General features: G+C 39.1%; 1 protein-coding gene across 2 annotated transcripts in view; it reads right to left on the reverse strand.

The window, feature by feature from the left end:
- Positions 1–23,847, reverse strand: part of LOC114663926 (E3 ubiquitin-protein ligase znrf2-like) — a 197,439-nt gene that overhangs the window by 16,352 nt on the left and 157,240 nt on the right. For both annotated transcript variants that reach the window (XM_028817878.2, XM_051935683.1), the window contains exon 3: positions 406–511. In XM_028817878.2, the coding sequence (XP_028673711.1) occupies positions 406–511 (106 nt within the window). The remainder of the gene's footprint in view (positions 1–405; positions 512–23,847) is intronic.

The raw sequence follows: 23,847 nt of genomic DNA on the forward strand, positions 1-23,847 counted from the left end.
CTTTGTTTGTTTCATTGTTACTAGCATTTTCCGTTATAGATGTGACTGCTGCAGTTTCACTGGCAATGTGCTCAAAACAGTGGTTAAAAATGTACAAGGTGAAGTATCTGGTTGTGTTTTTCTTAGGCGTTAAAACTCTGGGGAGAATGTTGTCCAGTTCTGTTTTATGACAGCCATCTGGTGGGATCTTTATTATTCTATCACTGAAGGGTATGGCATCAAGCCAGAAATAGGGTGTCAAGTGCGCACACATTGTAAGATATTGTACCATAAGGACAAGACAAGCATACATTCTGAATGACTCTGAATGATTAATAAGAAGTGTACCTGAGAAAAAGAAAATCACAACAATAACAAACAAGGAAAGCACTGAGATTTAGCTATTATATAATGATCTGCTCTTACCCCTTATGGTAAATGCATAGACATGGCAGACGTGCGATTGTGTCCCCTTGTACAAGCTCTTCCAGACATATTGCACATTCACCAGCATCTTTAGTCAGCACGTCCTCTAAGGGCCAAGAAAAAAAAAACCAAAGTTGTTAGTATGCTTTGGACTGAGAGGAGAAAAACCCACAACACCGTGGACCAGTGAAGACTGAACGTCAGGAAACCAGGCAGAGCGTTCAGGAAGGATATCTAAAACAGCTCAATGTTACCGCACTTCTAATGGAGCCCCATAATCACACCTGCTGTAATTGTAACAGTACTGGAGGTGTTATCACTGAAACCTGAAAAACGTACTGCTTCAGGTGAAATAATCCTTCATGAACCCACCCATTCCTTTTTATAGATTTAGAAGGTCATTACTGACCTGCGAGTCCAGTGACATTCTTACTTGCACATGCTAGTCACACACTCTCCAATGTCATAGATACTGCACTGCATAAAAGAGAGATGGATGTGAGAGCACGACACACAGATCGACATGCTTGTTAAGCTACATTAACGTCATAAGCAAACAAAGCCACATTTCTCCATCAATGTCATTATAACAAACCATTTATTTTACAGAATTGTTTATAACATGTTGGAGGCTTTCACTTTACGTATCTTCATATCAAACAATAAAAAGCAAATGTCAAGTTGAATGCTCGACTCTCCTGTTTTCTGCTTTCTGGCTGAATTGACATGTCAAGCATTCCGACACTCTGCTTGACGTGACTGTGGCCTGTCATCATACTAATAACACGGGCCTGCTGGGCATGCTGAACTAAAACATGGTTTTCATTGAATGGGTTTGAAATCTGTTTTGCTGGATCATTTTTAATGTTTTACTTTCAAGTAAAATATCAAAACACACCACACATGAAACACATTATTAATGTGGAAGCAAAGCACAGCTGTTATGATAATCTGGACACAAGGAAGGACTGATCTTTAAAATCCCTGCTAGTTTTAGAAATAATCAAAGGAACAACACAAGAATGAGTTCATTATACCCAAATATGTTTAGAATTGAAAACCAAAGTGAACCATGATAATGACTAGGAAGAATATCATTTTAGTCAAAAGTAAAGACACCCACACAAAGCTGTGTCTTTTAATGTTTTTGAGCAGTTCAGCATCAACATCATCAATTACCGAAAGAATTGAAAATGTCCTGTTTATATGCCACATCCTCTTAAATCATTACAATGCCATCAGAGAGAAATTACAGATTCTAATCAAACACACAGCAAGTGGTCAGAGGTGAAGAAAGAGTGATGGCCAAGTGGTCTTTCTGTGAACACAACAGAAGCATGGGTAGCATTCTGAACAGGATTAACTAGGTCTGACAATGTTGTTACATATATGCTGGACTAATACAAATAAAAACATATATTAATATTCAGGCTACTATAGGAATAGTAGATTAGGCATGGGTGCCTGTACAATACGTTTGTATTCTTTTTCTGAGGTCACCATGATAGATTGGCCATCAAGCTTCGTGAAGAGGATTACTTGGTGTTCTGTTTTTTGTGTTGTGTTTAAACCATTTTTTGACACCCACTGCACTGAACTAGAAGTGGGTCTCTCTCTTCGAAATGCCTTTCCCAAGATTTCTTCCATTTTTTTTTTGTCTTTGGTGGGCTGGCGCCCTGCCCGGGGTTTGTTCCCTGCCTTGCGTCCTGTGTTAGCTGGGATTGGCTCCAGCAGACCCCCGTGACCCTGTAGTTAGGATATAGCGGGTTGGATAATTAATGGATGGATGGATGGATTTTTTTGTGAGTTTTTTCACGTCTTCTTAGAGAGTTAAGACAGAGGGGCTGTTACAGCCGATTAAGTCTTTCCCTGTGTGATCTTTGGGCTATACAAGAAATAAATTGTTTCGGCTAAATAAAGAAACCCCTACCAACATAACTAAAAGAAAATGTATCAGATTGTGTTTTTTTTATTTTGAAACATTATTTATTATATATCTGTGGTACTTTTATCACAAAGTCTATGTGGTTAAGGGGATACTTTTTATTATGTAGTTTTTTCTTTTAAATGGGGTTATCATAGGCACTGTTTAATTATCGGGACATCTGGATACCAAACTTTGTTTCTACACATGGATGTTGGAATGACGATAAAAAGATCCTTGAAACAAAACCTATAAATTATCTTGATGTAGCATTACAATTAGTTTACTATCCACTGTCATGTTATACATCAAAAGAGAAAGTAAAACAGACTAAAGAAGAACTCCTCAACTTCTTCAAGAAAGTAGCCGAATGTCGCAGAAGAATTTAAGAGACTCATCAGACCAGACAACATTTTTCCAATCTTCTATTGTCAAATTCTGGTGAGCCTGTGTGAATTGTGGCCTCAGTTGCCTGTTCTTAGCTGGCAGGACTGGCACCCGGTGTGGTGTCTTGCTGCTGTAGCCCACCTGCTTCAAGGTCTGAAGTTTTGTGTGTTCATAGATGCTCTTCTGCATACCTGGGTTGTGCATATATATATATATATATATATATATATATATATATATATATATATATATACACACACACACACACACACGTGGGCGCTGCTGCCTCGCAATAAGAAGACCTGGGTTCACTTCCCGGGTCCTCCCTGCGTGGAGTTTGCATGTTCTCCTTGTGTCTGCGTGGGTTTCCACCAGGTGCTCTGGTTTCTTCCCACAGTCCAAAGACATGCAGGTTGGGTGCAGTGGTGATCCTAAATTGTCCCCAGTGTGTGCTTGGTGTGTGGGTGTGTGTGTGTGTGTGTGCCCTGCAGTGGGCTGGCGCCCTGCCCAGGATATATTCCTGCCTTGCGCCCTGTGCTGGCTGGGATTGGCTCCAGCAGAACCCCCGTGACCCTGTAGTTAGGATATAGCGGGTTGGAAACTGACTGACTATACACACACACATATATACACATACACACAGAATCTATGTCCAATGCACATACACATATGTACAGATGGCATGTATGTATACACAAACAGACGTAAATATTCATTTTTTATATAAGGAAAAAACCGCTTCCACTAACAGAGCAGTCTTATGGCCCTGAAGGCCAACAAAATCCAAACATACCGAAAAATTAATTTATTGGAATTGAGAGAGAGAAACAAAAGAAATTTTATGTCCAGAGCACAAGCCTTAATTACTACTAGCCACAATCCAGGCGATCACCCTTCCCTTTTCAGATGGAGCGACAAGTCCCATTTTCCAATCAGTTGTGATGACATCCATTTCCCAAATGGAATAAAGATTGCTTGCAATGCCAGGAGGACAGCCTTACCACCAGCCTAGAGAAGTTCTCCCTGGATACCGCGGATCCCTGCAGCCTTCCCTACCCTCAGCTGGTTCACCACCTGTGCAATCCCAGTGAGACTGGGTGGTTCACAGCTAATTGGAGGATCAGCCTCAAGAACCATGAGCACTCTGATTTTATGCCTAAGAAGTCTACCATCGACCACATCCTGGCACTAAGAGTTCTCATGGAGCGCAAACGCGAATATTGTCAGAGTTTTTCTGCAGACTTTGTCTATTTTTGTAAAGTGTTCGACTCAGTTGGTCAAACTGCCCTGTGGGGACCATCCTGAGACTTTGCAGAATCCCCTCGAAGTTGCTGAGTATCATGGACGGCCTGTACACTGGTTTTGTGAGTGCTGTGCAGAGTCTAGGCAGAACCTCTGTGTTTTCCCAGTTGATTCTGGGGTTCGTCAGGGGAGAGACTGAGTGAGGAGTCGGAGTGTCTGGGCTTGCGAGGGCCATGATAAAAACCAACATCCAGGTCTTTAATGACCTCTTGGGCACGGCCATCAGCAGTGTGTCTGTCTGCAGAGAGAGTGTCGACCTCATCGAGAGATTTACTTACCTTGGCAGTGACATCCATGTCTGTGGTGACTCTTCCTATGAAGTCAGTAGATGGATTGGGAGAGCACGGGGGGTCATGAGACCATTGGAAAAGGGTAGGTGCGCTCCCGATATTTCTGCAAAAGCACCAAGGTCCAAGTCTTTAGAGTCCTGGTGCTTCTTGTTTTGCTATATGGCTGCGACACATTGACGCTATCCAGTGACCTGATAGTGACCCAGTCACCTGCATGGTGTGAGGGGGCGTCAATTATGGCACTAAAGCCATGTGGCGTGATTCCCCAAGGGTGATCTGGCTCACAGGATCCTCATTGTTGAGGACCCGAGAGGTTCTGGACCAGGCCAAGGGGACACCCACGTAACACATGGCTGCAGCAGATAGATGGGTGGGACTGGACTGCATGTCTGCCTCGGGGGGTTGCCAACCAGGATCCTAAGCTGTTTCGTCATATGGTTGGTGTGGCAACGCGCTGTACCAATGCATGCTCCCCAGCCTGACCTGACCTGAATAATGGAAGCTACACTCTAAAGTAATACAACATATGTCAATTTTTCCCATATTTCTTATATTCAAGTGAAAACAATGCCCAGAAATCAATGTGGTCATTCTATACTTTAGTCTCATATTCATCTTTACATCTAGAATACAAATTTTATGAACATATAACAAAAATAACCCATATTACCTCATCCTCCCAGTATTTTGCTTTTCACCATATGTGTTCTCTTTTATAGATGCAATTCTAATGTTAACCAACAGATGGCACTCCTACCTCAGGTTTAATCTCTACATCCACACATGCTTCATATAATAAAGTTCTTAATATGTTAAAATATATGATGGCTAAAACTAATAAAGGCTGGTTGTTATTTTTAGATAATACATTAAATAAACGGAATGTAAAAGATCATAACTGTTATACGGTGATATGAGAAATTGGAACACATACAATTAATATAATTAGACTAAGGCAAGTCGATTTTATCACTATTTCAGGACCATGTAAGACAAGCCTGGGATCACACTTTAGATAACAGAGGACAAATGAGATACACAGTTTGGAATTTCAGTCCTGAGGTTAGCACCCACTGCAGCTCAAAGAAACGTGACTTTATTTTACATGCACTTATTTAAGTATTACAAATCATGTTTGTAAAATATGAGCACTGGCAATGGAATCGTCTTTCCTATCGTCACACAGGGAGTTGGTAACGAGACTGAAATGGCAGCCTTAGGTTTTCAAGGACAGTGTGATTCATGCACTGCTTGCCTCAGACCTGTGGCTTACATGTCGCACTGCTAATCAAGTCTCATCTGTGTTTGACACATCACTTGCCTGTAGACGCTGGAGCTTTCAGACACCGAACGCCTTGGTCCCTGGAGACATAATCATCTATAAACTACTGACCCATTTTAAGCAGTTTTATTGCTAATGATTTACAACGTCTTGATTGAATCTACCTTTTCATGCTGATGAACTGTCCCCAAGCACTTTGACACAAGACCCCATCCCAGGAGTACCAGTAGATAACCACAGTGTGACATTTGTAAAGAAGAATGTTGATCTAATCACAAATCAGCTTCATGCCACACCTAAGGCCTGCTCTAGCAAAGGTGTAATGGATTCCATTTCAGAATAAGATCTGACAATTTGGTTTACACAGTTCTAAAAAGAATCCTATTGCTCAGGCCATTTTAATTGTCAGGCCTGATTCCTCCACTATGGGCTTTTATAGTTTTCAGCTTCAGTGTTTCCAGTCCTGTAGCACAGTTCATTTTCCCCATCCCTGGCACCTTTCTCTCTAGTGTGGAGCTGTCCTTCACCTTCACTCTACTAAATGGACGATGTTTTCAGTAACTGATGATTCATTTACAAAATGATATACAGTACCTGCCAGCTTGAATGGAAGCTCCATGTTGACATTTTGACCCAAGAAATGCACATGGCTGCTAGAGATTAAGGGTTAATGCTGGGCAGATATGGCACCGAGGCTGCACGATCTCAACTGTTACCCTGACACCAAATCTAGCAGCACTTGAGGTGAAGTTTCTTGTAACTTCGGACCTTTTTCACTTCTTTTGTGGTGTCACTTGATGACTAAAGCTTAAGTAATACTTCTGGCACCTGAACTGAAATGTAATGTCACTGTATCTCCTTGCCTTTGCGCTTTGTAATTAGATATCAGATTTAAACCATTTACACGTATACTGCAGTACAAGATACATACCATATATACAGTTTGATCTCTAGAGAGCACAGTAAGATCATAATCACCAGTTTAATACATATTTTGTGGGTGTAGCTGCGTTTTTCCAAAGTTACCAAAGTTCAGCAGCTCTAACTCAAAAAATGGAATTCAACAAAAGCCTGACGTGTAAAAATGATTCCACAGACAAAATATCTTCGTTTTTAAAAGTTTAGTTAAAATTCAAAGTAAAACAGTTCACAAAAAAAGAAAATTAAAATAGCAAGAAAAAAGGAAAATTCTTATTAAGAAAAGTTCTGTTCAAAGCTTAAATCTTGTTACATCTCAAATCGTTACTATTTGCTTAACATTTCTGAACCATTTCAAAATGGTCAGAAAACTATATGCTTATCCCATTTCTAAGTTGAAAATGGGTCTTTCAAGTCCCTGCTTACTGGGACCTGTTCTAAACACAACTGAATCTATTATCACACTGTTTCTCAGTTATAGTAAGAAGGTTCTATTTCTTACTAACCCATTGTCTATGACTATGGAAGAAATCCATATTACTAACCGAGAATGGTAAACCGATTGGCATGGACGCAGGTACACGGCGATGGGACCATGAGACGTACTGCGCAGGCGCGTACAGCTCAACTAACGGAAATAGCAAATAAAACAACCGCCATATTGTGAGTGGCACTACTGCGGAGTGAAGTTAGGAATAATGTGCTGCTTGGGATTGTACAAATCCGCTGAACACTTTACACCAAATTCAAACACAATACAGCTCAATGATACACACACGAGCCCACCTGGATAAGATCAATGAACGCAGGCGCCTACAACGCGCGTCTGAAACTGCAGAAGCAAAGCAGGCACAGTTAAGACACTACGGGGTCTGCAAAGGTCCACAAAGATAGTACGGAATACATAAGAGCACACCGATCAAAAAAAAATCAATCGTGTAAAAGCACATAGTACACACAAATCATGTACTGTCAGCGCATAGAAAGCGTATAAAGACAATACGGAGAATAGAGACCCAAAGGCATTGGAGAGAAAAAAAGGCAGATAAGAGATTATGAAAACAGTGGAATTCGAAAGGCTCAAACAAACGATGGCGCGATACACATGCAGACAAAGGTACAGAATATGGAAGCAGTAAAATTCAAAAGTATTGTAGCGTCCCACCCAAGTTGAGGGCTTTTTGGTTTTAAGTGACTGTTAGGTCTGATTGAGGGAAGGCGGAGTACAGCACGGAGGACTGATAGCGGGGGGCGTTGGAGAGGGTGCTAGAAAGTTGTGTTTGGGGTTTGGAAGTCAGCGATTGTTCAGGTAAAACTTTTGTGACACTTTATCATGTCAGTCACTACAGTATCAAAGAAAAGATAGAAACGATTGCATTACCGCAAACAAAAGGTGATTAATCATCAGAACCAGGTGTAATTGAAAAAATACCAGGCCAAATTGAGGTCTGAAAAAAAGAGTAGACAACAAAGTCTTTTCTCATTCGCATCATTCAATGAACAAAACGTGGATTTACACAATAATGGACCATATGCTATGAGAATCTGTGGTCCCACAACAGTTAAAGGAACGACAAGTTAAATTTCAAAGAGTACACAATTCGGTCGGGTGTATATTGATGATCTCGGAGAAGCGATGCAAATTTTAACAGGCAAAAAGAAAGGTGATGTATATATTCCGCGAGTAACATTACACACCAAAGGAGATCGTGATATGCCATTCGTAGTAAAATGTTTACAGTTTACCGTGAGAATAGCTTTTGCTCTGACAATCAATAAATCACATGGACAAACAGAAAAACTCGGATTATTTATTACAGAAACAGAAACAATATTCACTCATGGGCAGTTATACGTTGCGTTGTCACAATGTGTCTCCAAAAAACATTGTTTTTAATAAAGCTTTAAAGTAAAAGTGAAAATAATGAAATTGAAACAATTCCAAAAAAAACATGTAAAAATTAATCGTGTAAAAGCACATAGTACACACAAATCATGTGCTCTCAGCGCATAGAAAGCGTATAAGGACAATACGGAGAATAGAGACCCAAAGCCATTGGAGAGAAAAAAAGGCAGATAAGAGATCATGAAAACAGTGGAATTCCAAAGGCTCAAACAAACGATGGCACGATACACATGCAGACAAAGGTATGGAATATGAAAGCAGTAAAATTCGAAAGTATTGTAGCGTCCCACCCAGGTTGAGGGATTTTTGGTTTTAAGTGACTGTTAGGTCCGATTGGGGGAAGGCGGAGTACAGCATGGAGGACTGATAGCGGGGTATTGATTTCATGCAGTAAGGGGGGGGGGCGTTGGAGAGGGTGCTAGAAAGTTGTGTTTGGGGTTAGGAAGTCAGTGATTGTTCAGGTAAAACTTTTGTGACACTTTATCATGTCAGTCACTACAGTATCAAAGAAAAGACAGAAACGATTGCATTACTGCAAACAAAAGGTGATTAAAACAGAAACAATATTCACTCACGGGCACTTATACGTTGCGTTGTCACAATGTGTCTCCAAAAAATATTGTTTTTAATGAAGCTTTAAAGTAAAAGTCAAAATAATGAAATTGAAACAATTCCAAAAAAAAACGTAAAATTGTATATCCAATTAACCAAACACGGGGGTTGGCGAGTGAAGCCCCCTAGTTATATTCTATTCAAATTAAGCAAACATTAATATGAGTTTAACTCGAACCTTTAACTTTCTAAAATTGGCTCTTACAGTGGGTTTAACCAGGTCAGCTGGTGTCCCTCAAGCTGTTTTCCTCCACTCTCTGTGACTCCATCACCACCTCCACCTATGCCTTCTTCTGTCTCCCTCTGGGCTTCACTCCCTTCATCTCTTCACCCAGTCATCCACAACCTGTACTACACATGCCCATTACACCAAAAACACCTTAGTCTGCTTCTGCTATCACCTGCACACCAAAACCTTTTCATAACTCAACATTCAACTTACTCTGCTGTTTTATAGGGTACCATAATTTGTCATCATAACTACCTTACCTCCAAACATCTTTGCCTGAGACACATCCTCTTTAATAAAACCCCTGTGTGCGTCCAGTGTCCGTGTGTGTGTCTGTCTTCTGGTGAAGTGCGCATGCGCAGGGCACTGCTTCAAAGGCCGCCTGACGCGTCACACAAGACAGAGAGGGCGGGACCTATAAAATATCGTTTGGCAGATCCAATCGGATTTCGGTAAATGAGGTAAGACGTAAAACATAAGGCACGAAAAATACAATCGAGTACTGAGACGCGGAGACCAGCTTCCCCAAAGAGATGGGATTAGTGTTTGGTGTTGTGCAAGTGTTCACTCTGAGGATGTCAGATTTGCGATTAAGAAGCTTGGCCCGGTAAAGTGTCAGTTGTTGAAGGGGTTTTCCTAAATATATGAATTTTCATGATATTACAATAGGATGACTTTTAAAAGTAGATTTATTTTCGCGCACATAAAATCCGTTGCTGGGGAGACGTAACACATACAATAATCAGCTGCACGCCAGCACAGATTAAAATACTTGCTAGGGAACTGCACAGTACTTGCTGAAGAGACGACACAGGCACAATTATCAGCTGCACGCCACACTTTATGCACTACTGTTCTAGATAGATACGAAAGGCACGATAGATAGATAGATAGATAGATAGATAGATAGATAGATAGATAGATAGATAGATAGATAGATAGATAGATAGATAGATAGATAGATAGATAGATAGATAGATAGATAGATAGATAGATAGATAGATAGATAGATAGATAGATAGATAGATAGATAGATAGATAGATAGATAGATAGATAGATAGATAGATAGATAGATAGATAGATAGATAGATAGATAGATAGATAGATAGGATAGAAATTCACATTGTTATTGTAATGGGCTTAATGTCTAGTTAAAGTATATTTGTTATTAACAGACATGTTTAAAGAACAAAATCATCCATTATTATAAAACTCACATGTTCTAAAAAAAATAGGAGGTGATGCTCAAAAAAATCTGTTAAAGTTATAAAAATCTCAAAAAAGACAAAAGACACACTGAAGAACCACGGCTGCTGATGTGCTCAACCCTGGGACTTCTGAATTGCAGCCCTCCATAACCTTCCAACCTCCAAACCTCTGCAGGCCTCTGACACCACGGGCAGAAGACCGTGGCCAGGCCACCAAGAGCACATGAGCTATCTGCTGCCTTCACCTGTCGACTTTAAGCTTGGGTCTCCTAACAGACACTGACTGTGGATTTGGATGCTGAATGTTTTTTCATTATAAGCTAAGTATACAATTAACATTATTTGACTCATAATTAATGTGTTGCTGTGGTAGCTTTGAGGTGGCACCGAAAGTGGACCAAACTTCCATAGTCATAGTCCCAGCATTAAACTCCTATGATCGGATTTCTTTTTCATTTTTCTCAGCTTTCCCTGAAGCTACAAAAATCACCTTGGTGTTATTTTGGGGGTTTTAACTCACCCATGTAATCTAATCCTGCACTCAGAATTGTATTTGAAGCTTTGTTTAAGAAGCTGATACAGTTTTTACTGTCTTTCCCAAACTCATTTTGTTTAGGAATTGCCGTCTTTTGTGTTGTCCATTTCCATGGGGATTTTCAAATGATACACTGGGGCTGTGCTGCTTGTGACATCATCAGCGGATCCGATTAAAGTTTACCCCAAAAACAGTCAACGGTATCTGAAATTGAACGAGCCCTGTCCAATTACTTATTGTGAAAGTCTGACTTCTTTTTATTATTTGAATCTGTTCCAGCCCTGCTATTGCATGGCTTGTAAAGCTTGACAGTTGGCTAAATAAGATGACAAATGAAGAGTCAAGCGCTGAAGCAAAATGAACAAACTTTACTTGAATGTCTTGCACCATATGCTGCTGCTTTGCAGTAAGGAGACTGTGGACGATTGTGGGTTCGCTTCCCGGTTCCTCCCTGTGTGGATAGCGCTTTGAGTACTGAGAAAAGCGCTATATAAATGTAATGAATTATTATTATTATTATTATTATATTAAAATCACCAATATTGTGAAACTGTGAAAACATACATAAAATCAAATGAGCCTGAATTAATACTACTAAAGAACTACAATCAATGTAGATGAATTAAAATGAATAAAGAGGAATCAGTCACATATCTACTTCTTTAACTAGCTGCATCATGTACAACAGGGGTCTACAACTCCAGTCCTGGGGCCTCATGTATAAACGGTGCGTACGCACAAAAATGTTGCTTAAGAACGTTTCCAGGTTCAAATCGCGATGTAGAAAACCTAAACTTGCCATAAAGCCACGCACATTTCCATGGTAGCTCATACCCTGTCATACGCAAGTTCTCTGCTCGGTTTTGCAGACTGGCAGCACCCAGTGTCAAAGCAGTGCTACTGTTCCTGTGTGGTTATCCGCATCCCTGATGCGGCTTTATAAATACACTGAAATTAACTGCATATTGTTTATTAGTTTAATGCATCTGATTGTAATTAACCTGTAACAATATAATGGTCCACAGAATGGTCAAACTATTCCAAATACCATAACTGCTTTAGCGTTGTTACTCTCACTGCACCTCGGATCCCACAGCGGATCATCTTTTTCCATATTACTCTCACTGCACCACTCAGAGTATTTATATCACTGTATTTGAGTGTGAATCACAGCTGTACTGTAGCTGATCGGAAAGAGAATTATCGGTATACAGCATCAAGCACACGCTGCCTCAGCCATGCTGTCTATTGAACTACTCTCATACGACAAACGCTTCAGAGCCTTTCCTGTACAGACCTCGCGGTTCACAAACAGTTTCATCCCAAAAACTCTAAACGCACTCAGTCAGTCCATCAAGTGCTCCTTGTAGAACTGTTTGTATGTATAAGTACAATCACCTCACTGTAAACTTGCACTTCAGTTATAATATTACACAACCTGAGCCACTTTATAAAGCCCATATTTACATATGATGACAATATCATTTTTAAGATGAAATGCAGCAAAAATATGTTTATTATATTATACAGACTAGCAAAATATCCGCGCTTCGCAGCGGAGAAGTAGTGTGTTAAAGAGGTTATGTAAACATATATATACATAAACATATATACTTATATATACATATCTACATATACACATATCTACATATATACATATATATATATATACATATACACATCCGCATATATATACATATATCAACATATATATACACATACATATACACACATACATACATACATACACACACACACACACATATATATATATATATATATATATATACACACACATACAGACACATATATATACATTTACATATTTACATATCTACATACATACACATATATCTATCTATCTATCTATCTACATAGATAGATAGATAGATAGATAGATAGATAGATATCTATCTATCTATCTCTATCTTCTCTATCTATTTATATATATATATATATATATATATATATATATATATATATATATACATATATATCTCTATTTATCTATCTATATATATATACATCCCCGTGCTTTGCAGCGGCGAAGTACTGCTTTTAAATTTTTATTAAGAAGAAAACCTTTTTAAATTGAGTGAAAATATACCAATAAAAATTAGTTAAGGATCTGTTTTTTTGTGAAGCTGACTTCACACAGCCTCTCCGCTGTTTTATAAACGAACGTCATATAAGGTGTTCCTTTTTAGTTGCTTTGCCAACGGAAGCAGCCTTTTTATTTAATCCTGTTTTTACGATTGTTCTGTTTGTATATGACATTGTCAGTTCAGCACTCCGGTTGTAATATGAGCAAGCCGTGCAAGCTTACTGTTGAGAATGCAACGTATAGTTGTACAGGAGAAAAGCAATCTTGCCTCAAATCAATGGCAACCTTTTGTAGGTCTATGAACTTAATTTAAACTTTAGGTTTACACGGTTCTTTGTTTCCGAAGTACCTGCACTCATGAATATGTCTGTATGCGTCAGTCGCTTCATATGTTCACGTGAGCCGCTCTCTTGTGTGATGTTGCGATGTCCACGGCTTTATTTAATGTTAGCTAAGACCCGGCACTTAAACGTTTCTTGCTACAGCAATTTTAACTTCGTTACAAAGTGAACCAAAGTCTCGTTTATACCTCGTGTCTTCTCATTAAACTTGTAAGTCGCGAATATGGTATTGCAAACGGCAGCGGGAGCATTTCTATAAACTTAATTTAAACTTACGGTTTACACCGTGCTTTGTTTCCGCAGTAGCTGCACTTATGAATATGCTTGTATGCGTCACTCGCTCGCTTCTTATTGTTTCGCTGCCTTCTCAATTGTGTAATGAATGTTTTCTTCAGCGCTCTTTGGGGCTCTTCCTTGTTTTGTACGTACTGCGTTCATAGTCAGTTCACGTGATTACGTGGGGATGTGTTTTTTTGTGAAGCTGACTTCACACAGCCTCTCCGCTGTTTTATAAACGAACGTCATATAAGGTCTTCCTTTTTCGTTGCTTTGCCAACGGAAGCAGCCTTTTTATTTAATCCTGTTTTTACGATTGTTCTGTTTGTATATCACATTGTCAGTTCAGCACTGCGGTTGTAATATGAGGAAGCCGTGCAAGCTTACTGTTGAGAATGCAACGTAATTTGAACAACATATAAGAAGCGTATAAATTATTAAACAGTAAAACATGAACATTTAAGAAGTAAAGTTACATTAAGTACTACTGCAGTGCCTTCGGGTATACCTCATTTTTTGTTTGCCCATTACATGCTTAAATGTATACATTTTTTGGTGCACCTACCCGAGAACACGCGACATATAACCGAGCGTGGGAGAAGCATGGATTTTAAACACGCGTTGAGTTCATCTGCTGGTCTCCCTCGTGGAATAACTGGTAATGTTTGACTCAAATCTACAGCGAGTAAAACGACATTACGTCCTATTTTTTTTTTTACGATCTCTGAGATCTTGCTTTTTTCGGTTCAAGGCTTCATAAGCTCTTTTATGTTGTATGGTGTACTTATCCCAAACCATCATCTTTGAATGTTGCAAGACTTTCGCCTTGTATGTAGATCGGGGTAATTACATTCATTGCATTCCTATTCTTAAGAATCGCCTTAGTCAATGGGTGGGCCTCTCTGGCAGTGTCTTAAATTGGTTTGAATCCTACCTGGCAGGGAGAAAATTCTTTGTTAGTTGTGGTAATTATAACTCAAAGACACATGATATTCTATATGGTGTTCCACAAGGCTCTATCCTGGGTCCGCTGCTCTTCTCAATCTACATGCTTCCATTAGGTCAGATTATCTCGGGACATAACGTGAGCTACCACAGCTATGCTGATGACACACAGCTGTATTTATCAATAGCACCTGATGACCCCAAATCTCTTGATTCCCTAACACAATGTCTAACCTGTATCTCAGAATGGATGAATAGTAACTTTCTCAAATTAAATAAAGAAAAAAACGAAATCTTAGTGATTGGCAATAATGGATACAATGAGGCTATTAGAAATAAACTGGATGCATTAGGATTAAAAGTCAAATCGGAGGTAAAAAGCTTAGGGGTAACCGTTGATTGTAATCTGAATTTTAAATCGCATATTAATAAGATCACTAGGACAGCATTTTTTCACCTAAGGAACATAGCAAAAGTTAGACCTCTTATATCATCGAAAGATGCAGAGAAATTAGTTCATGCGTTTGTCTTTAGTCGGCTAGATTACTGTAATGCACTCCTCTCAGGACTACCCAAAAAAGACATCAATCGTTTGCAATTAGTGCAGAATGCAGCTGCTAGAATCCTTACCAGGAAAAGAAAATCCAAACACATTTCTCCAGTTTTGATGTCACTACACTGGTTACCTGTGTCATTCAGAATTGACTTTAAAATTCTGCTTATGGTTTATAAAGCTTTAAATAATCTCGCCCCGTCTTATATATCGGAATGTCTGACACCTTATATTCCAAATCGCAACCTCAGATCCTCAACTGAGTGTCTCCTTAGAATTCCAAGAGTAAAACTTAAAAGAAGTGGTGAGGCGGCCTTCTGCTGTTATGCACCTAAAATCTGGAATAGCCTGCCAGTAGGAATTCGCCAGGCTAATACAGTGGAGCACTTTAAAAAACTACTGAAAACACATTACTTTAACATGGCCTTCTCATAACTTCACTGTAATTTAATCCTGACACTCTGTATATCCAATTCATTATAATAACTATTCATTCAAAATTTGTACTAACCCCTACTCTCTCTTCTGTTTCCTTTTCCGGTGTCCTATTGGTGGTGGCTTGTGCCACCACTATCTACCCAAAGCACCATGATGTTCCAACAATGATGGATGGATTAAAAGCCAGAAGTCTGTATGACCATCAGCATCAAGTGACTCCGTGAAAAACCCAAACTACAAAGAGGACTAGTTCATTTATGTTAGGTAGAATGCCCAAAGGGGACTGGGCGGTCTCGTGGCCTGGAACCCCTACAGATTTTATTTTTTTTCTCCAGCCTTCTGGAGTTTTTTTTTTGTTTTGTTTTTTCTGTCCACCCTGGCCATCGGACCTTACTCCTTTTTATGTTAACTAAGGTTGTCTTATTTTAATTTCTTATTTGTCTTTTATTCTTCTTTTCTTCATTATGTAAAGCACTTTGAGCTACTTTTTGTATGAAAATGTGCTATATAAATAAATGTTGTTGTTGTTGTTGTTGTAGTCTGAATCACAATCTGATTGTATGGGTGGTTACCTGGCACTGTAGGGTTGCCACCCGTCCTTTAAAATACGGAATCGTGCCGCGTTTGAGAATGAAATTGCGCGTCCCATTTTGAATCAATACTGGACGGGATTTATCCCGTATTTTTTTTATCATTTTTTTTTTAAAGCAGCGTCTCATGCAAATCATCCCACACGCATTTTATGAAGATGCCTCCTTTCCTACTTTTGATTGGGTAATACTTGATGTCATCGTTAGTTTGATTGGTCTTTTTAACTGTCCAGTGAGGAGGGCGTGTCTTTTAAGTAGAGTCTGCAAAGTGTTGGCACTGAGATGTGGTGTCAGCGCCATAGTTGAAGCCCCTAACGTTGCGGTCAGCAAGTCGGCTAACATCCGCCATGTGCCGTCTTTCAGTTGCGAGAAGCAGATCATAGAATGGTTGAAACTGTTGCCCCTAACGTTGCGCCACGGCGTGTGGTTCGTTTATACCTCGTGCCTTCTCATTAAACTTTTATGTCGCGAATATGTTATTGCAATCCGCAGCGGGAGCGTTTCTATAAACTTAATTTAAACTTACGTTTTACACCGTGCTTTGTTTCCCTTATGAACATGCTTGTATGCTTAACTCGCTCCGTTCTCAATTGTTTAATTAATTTTTTGCTCTTCGCTGTTTGCGGCTCTTCCTCCATTTCCCCCTACTTCGTTCTTTTATCTCGCGAATATGTTATTGCAATCCTTAATGGGAGCGTTTCAATAAACTGATTGAAAATAGTTTTGCATTTACCTTTTTAGTAAAAGGCGAGCTTTTAAGCCTGAGAAATCACCCTGTAAATGCACACGTTTAATTGCACATGTGTTAATATGTATGGTTACACAGTATTAAAAGACAGTGAACAACGTCAGTTACCTTTGTTCCCGCGTTTGATAAAAGGTGAGCTTTTAAGCCTGAGAAATCACCCCGTAAATGCACACGTTTAATTGCACATGTGTTAATATGTATGCTTACACAGTATTAAAAGACAGTCAAAAATTAACGTCATTTACCTTCGTTCCCGCGTGTGACTCGTGCTGTAAATGTCTTCCTTGTTTTTAGTTCACGTGATTACGTAGGAGGCGTGATGACGCGATACGTGACTCCGCCTCCTCCATTACAGTGTATGGACAAAAAATATGTTCCAGTTATGACCATTACGCTTTGAATTTCGAAATGAAACCTGCCTAACTTTTGTAAGTAAGCTGTAAGGAATGAGCCTGCCAAATTTCAGCCTTCCACCTACACGGGAAGTTGGAGAATTAGTGATGAGTGAGTCAGTCAGTCAGTGAGTGAGTGAGTCAGTGAGGGCTTTGCCTTTTATTAGTATAGATAAAACTACATGGTGCCACAGCGCTAGCGACCCGCTGGCACTCCATGCATAGATTGTTCCTGCCTCACACTGTATTCTTGCTGGTGGTGACGCGACACTGGAAGGATAGATGGATAGATTAATTAAACACGTACTATGAAGATATTTCAATATTCCTTACAAGTTTTGAAGAATCTGCGTTCTAAGCTTACAGATGGCTTAACATCTATTACAGAGCTGATTGTGTGGCGATTGGATATTTTGAGAAAGAAAAGTAAGGACAGGAATTGGAGGTTAGTATGTCTGAAAGAGACAGTACTGCTACAATAAAGTATTTCATCGAAGGTCGCGCATGGCGCAGCAAGCATCTTGCATGAGACATGAACAATCACTGCGCCACCGTGTTCCCATGTTTAATAACATGCTTTAACTCCTATCATCGTGAAAATTATATCACGTATACATCTCAGTATTTTAATTATTCAGAGAGCTGTAATATCATGAATGTAATGGATTCTGTGTCCCGTCAGAGGAAGAGAAAGCCTGGAAGCACGTAATGATTCACACACAGAGCACATAAAAGATCAAATACAAAACAAAGCATTTAACGTGCTACTTTAGTTACGGTGGAATTGAGAAACAAGTAAATTAAACGATTTTAAGATGAAGTGTATAATGTTCTACTTTAATGACAAAATAAACTATGTGTTTAAAGTGGAAATTTAGAGATTAAAGTTGACATTTAGTGCTTTTTCCCCACCGTGTGCCTTATTTTTTCTCTGTACCCTAATAAGCTTTCATATGACACTCAGTCGGTGGGCTACGACTCTCCTTTTCAACACAACTTTGATATCTGACAACTTTTTTATTTCGGGCACTGTGCGACTTTGTGAACATGAGCTTTCGAGTTTCTCCGACACTCTATGTCACTTGATCAACTTCCTTTTGTTGTTTATACCACTGTTTAAACCGACAAATAGTACGTTTTTCTTTGCCTCCACTTGGTATTTGCTGAAATTTTCCCTCTTGCTTTTGCCATTGTCTTTTCACAGAAGGCTGATCTTAAGGACTATTTATATTCATTTGCATATTCAAAGAGGCATAATTCTGGGAGGGGTTGGGGCGGGACAGAAGGCGCGTGCACGTGTTTTACTTTTCACACTGGCCGGGATTTATGGAGCGTAAGAACGTGGAAGTTGGCGTACGCACAGATTTATGCATCTGGATTTTTTTGTGCGTAAGCACATTTCCACTTTTGCGCTTACATCATGTTATAGTGCGAATTCTACGCACGGCGTTATGCATGAGGCCCTGGAGAGCAGTTACTGCGTCTGCAGGTTTTCATTCTAACCTTTTCTTAATTAGTGACCAGATTTTGCTGCTAATTATCTCTTTGCCTTCATTTTAATTGATGCACAACTTAAGACTCAGGCCCCTTAATTATTTCTTTTTTCCTTAATTAGCAACCAAACAATATTAAGACACAAAATGTACCAACACATAAACAACAACCTGCGTCCATCACACAATAACTGAAAATAAACAAAGGTGAAGGCCTCAGTAGTGTTGATCTGCTCAGGTCCACAAAACATTTTGATAGCGCTCTTAAAAAAGAAAATCAACAGTTTTGGAAATGTCTGCCATGGCAGAATGAGCACCATGGAATTAAATAATGGGTTTAATTAGCAACGAGAATTGGCTTCAAATTAAGAAACTGAATGAAGTAAAGTTGGTTGGAGTTTGAGGCCCCAACTTAGTCAACTATTGGCTCACTTCAAATTAAATTTATGTTTAGGTGACGTTTAAGTAAAAAAGAATCAATTCAGCGGTCAGAGTCTCAAGAAAAGTCAATTAAAATAAAGAGAAATAGTTAATTAGCAACAAAAACTGGTCACTAATTAAGAAAAAAGTTAGAATAAAAACTTGCAGCCACAGTATCTCTCCAGGACTGGAGTTGGAGACCCCTGATGTAGAACCACCTAACTTGTGTTAAAGTAGCACAGCCAAATCAAAACTCAAGATAAGAACAAATATGCAAAGGCATAAATATACACATTATAAGAAGATTCAAACATTAATGAAAACAATGCCGTCATACTACTTACAAGCAATGCCTACTGAAGGTTCGGTAAAGACAATTTGAAAGAAAACTACATGATGTTAGCAAAGGCTGATGCTTTTAAATGCTCAGTGTGAGAGGATGGAATGAGATTGTACTGCTGGAGACAGGATGGAAGTGCATTGTGACAGCAGAGGCTACAAAGCCATGACAGAATCTTAGTGCTGCCTTTTGACTCCGACTTTCAGTTTACAACACGACTATGACGTCTCTCTTTTTTTGACTTTCTGTTTAGACCCTTTCTGGGCTCTTTGACTCTTTACTTTGTCTCAAGTTCCACTGTGTTTTTTGCAGTCAGTAGATAAAACTGGTCCATGTGTGGCGCCAACACTTACCACTGGACACAATTTTCCTCACTCTCCCCTTTATTATTAGTGGCAATGTCTCCTTCAGTATATTTCAGATGACTGACATCTACTGCATCCTGCATTTCTTTGTGACCCTGAACACATTTCTCTTTCCTTCCTCCTTCTCACTTGCAAAGTCTTATTTCTGAGCTTCTTGTGCCCTCCCAACCGCCCTGCGAGTATTGTGTTCGTAAGAATTAATTCTGAACGCTTGGAAATCACGTCAGTTTATTTGTATTGGTCTGGTGTCTCCTGACTCACCGGTACAAGAAAATACCTCCACATCAGATATATCATTTAAATCGCCCCGATCTCTACTTATGCAAAAAATGGAGCTGTTTGGGGTTCCCTCGTATTTGTGGCTATTTAGACCCAAAAAAGTTTTTTTTGTCCAATTTTGGACCTTATTTTGTGTACAAAATTCTATCATTCTGATAAAGGGTAAACGAATAGGTGTCTTCAGCAAAAATCAAAATAAGGATTAGAAGTTGTGCAAGCTTCATCAACCGGCCACAAGGGTTTACCCCTTAATAGAATACAAGGGGTCAAAGGTATTCCTTTTAAAAAAACTTCAGAAATAAATAGGTATTCCAAATATAGGCATGCAGAGTATTGGTTTATGCTATTTTGAGGTGGCTCCTCATGCACATGAGCATATTTTTTGATATTGAAGTCATTACTGGTGGTCTTAGCCCTCTAAGAGTCACTCCTAGAAGGTTAAAAATGACAAAACTCAAGCATAAGCAATGTGTGGTATATTTTTAGAATATTTCAAGGTCAGTAATTACGAATAGGACGTTTACGAGGGATGTGGCCCTCTATGGACCTCCATCAGAGGGAGACAAATGATTAATTTTTATTACAAATCAAGAACAGTTAGACTTTAAGCATTTAAATTGAAGCATACATTTTAATATTTGAAATATCTGATGCAGCTATTCTTGTTTACAAAGTAACTTCTACTTCATGAAGTTAATCAGTATATTTCTTATGAACACCATGAATTAGGTCAGCTTATTTTATTTCAGACATTTTCGATTTGCTTCCTTATAAATTGCCCTTTTCACCTCCTCGTTTGTTTATTACCATTCCTTATTGCATGTCCTCCTCTCCTCAGAGGCCTTTACCTCAGTATTCTAACTCCATGTTCTCCTTGTGTCCTGGTGGTCTCATTGTCCAACTGCAGTCTTCTTCTGTTGTTATAAACCAGACGTTCTTCATTGCTCCCCACTCGCACCTGAATTCTGAAACTCCATATGCTTTTGTATCAAGTTTATTTCTCACGCTCTCCTCATTTACTTTCCAGACCTTCAGGGTCAGTACATGCTTCCTCTTACATTTCTGTATAACTCTAACTAAAAGATCTTCTACATCTACGTGATGCTGTTAAAACACAGCCTTCTCCAGAGGTTCAGCACAGTAAGAAAAAGGGGACATTTAAAACTGAAGCCTTGAAAGTTCTCCCTTACTATAGTCTCAACATAACTTTCATTCTTGCCTTGATGGCCCTAAAATAAATTTTATATTAATGGATACATTTTCTATGCAAAAAACAAAAAAACCTCAAACCTGAAAATGAGTACTTATTAAAAGCTCAGGTCCACCATTTCCATTTGGGAACAATGACACCGAGCATAAACATCTATTTTGTCAGGCTCATGGGAATGTAAAAGGATTGATTGTTCAATGATGTTCATATAGTAGCTGCAAAACACAGACACATAAAGCTGTCTGCTATAGGACTGTAATGTCTAAAGGAATGACTCAACCCTGTGATTTATGTTCAATTTCAATTACACTCTTATCTTCCTTGTTATCTTGTGTTGCACTGTGTGGCTTTTTATTTTGCCATCTTACACACAATGTGACATGGCTGGTTGATAACAGTGCTACACAAAATAAAAGGTGAGTGAATGGATGAACAGAGTGCAGCATTACAAGAAAGAGCACACACTCGCAGAGTCCATTATTGTTAACACAACAGACTTCACACTTTCATCCTGTCTCCCCGGTTCCACAATGGGGATACGCAACATTATTACAGTAGAAGCACAGAGATGGCAGCATCACGTCACGTCACTAGAGATGATTAAAAAAAGGAAAAGGAATAGGGCAGCTAAAGAGGCCCTCAGCAGCTCTGGTTAAACTGCATTACTTCGGCTCTACTGTCGTGTAAACACTGGCTTTAGATTATTTTCTTATCCAGTAAACCCAAACACAGTTTGAAGCCAGCAGCTTTGCTGTTTATAAGTCCACGATTCCAGCATCTGAAAAGCATGACACCCAAGATGTCACAGGGAAGGCAGTGTTTTGAGACCTGCCACAACAAATCTGAAATATGGGTATAAACTTCAAAAAATCACTAAATAAAAGCCAGCGCTGCCCTATATCCACTGGATTAGCCCTATCCCATACTCAAAGGGCAAGCTTTGGGCATGCACAGGTCCAAAAATGGGGCTAATGCTATTTAAAATTTATGTTTCAAAAATGTCCAGAAAGGAAGAGAGGGAAATTGTCCTGCAACAACACAGGAAAAGTTCCTTTATACTTGATTACTTGATTTATTACAACAAACAAGACAAGCCATAAGTAAGAGCAAAAACAGTTCTGTGAAAAGACAAACCTAAAAGCAAATAAAGCCAAAATCTGGAATACAAGATAAGAAGTACAAAAATCACAAAAACACGAATCAAAGGCAGCTTCTCCATTTATACTGCTGGGAGCTGAGTAACTGGGTGGCCCTGCCCCTTTAGGCTCAACATAAAGGGGAAAGGGTAGCAAAAAAACAATAATAGAGATAATAGTATAATAATAGAAAACATCAAAATAATAAATACTACAATATTAAACAGAAAAAAAACACAGAAAGAACCAAATCAAAACTTAACAACACAAAATAATATTCTAGAGACAACAATAAGGTTAAATAAAGAAAGAATCTAATTGAACCAAAGATAAAAAAAATCTACCTGAAACCGAACAGCTTGGGCACGGACATCAGGAGGAGCACCAGTTCTTTAAATCTTCAGTTTGTTAAGGGTTCTGTAGTTAATATTAATCTCTATCTCCATATCCACTGCATATCACAAGCCAACAGTACCCAGTCTGTAATGCAAAAACTCTCAAACAACTGGGCCACAAACTTTAATCTTGGTCTCAATCAAGAGCTTATGCTGTGATACACATACAGGTGCATCTCAATAAATTAAATTAGAGTATCATCGAAAAGTTAATTTATTTCAGAAATTCAATTCAAAAAGTGAGACTCCTATATTATATAGATTCATTACACACAGAGTGATATATTTCAAGCGTTTATTTCTTTTCATTTTGCTGATTATGGCTTATAGCGAATGAAAACCCAAAATTCAATATCTCAGAAAAATTAGAATATTGTGAAAAAGTTCAATATTGTAGCCTCCTGGTGTCCCACTCCACTCAGCTAATTAACCCAAAACACCTGCAAAGGGGCCTGAGCCTTGAAATGGTCTCTCAGTAGTCTGGTCCAGTAGGCCACACAATCATGGGGAAGACTGCTGACCTGACAGTTGTCCAGAAGACAGTCATTGAGACCCTCCACAAGATTGGTAAAGAAGCTGGCTGTTCACAGAGTGCTGTATCCAATAATATTAATAGAAAGTTGAGTGGAAGGAAAAAATGTGGCAGAAAAAGGTATAACCGCAGCATTGAGAGGATTGTGAAGCACAGCCTATTCAAGAAATTGGGGGAGATTCCCAAAGATTGGACAGTGGCTGGAGTCAGTGCTTCAACAGCCACCACACACAGACAGACCTATGCAGGACGTGGGCTACAACTGTCGCATTCCTTGTGTCAAGCCATTCT

Source organism: Erpetoichthys calabaricus, chromosome 13 (assembly GCF_900747795.2).
Source record: "Erpetoichthys calabaricus chromosome 13, fErpCal1.3, whole genome shotgun sequence".
NCBI lineage: Eukaryota > Metazoa > Chordata > Cladistia > Polypteriformes > Polypteridae > Erpetoichthys > Erpetoichthys calabaricus.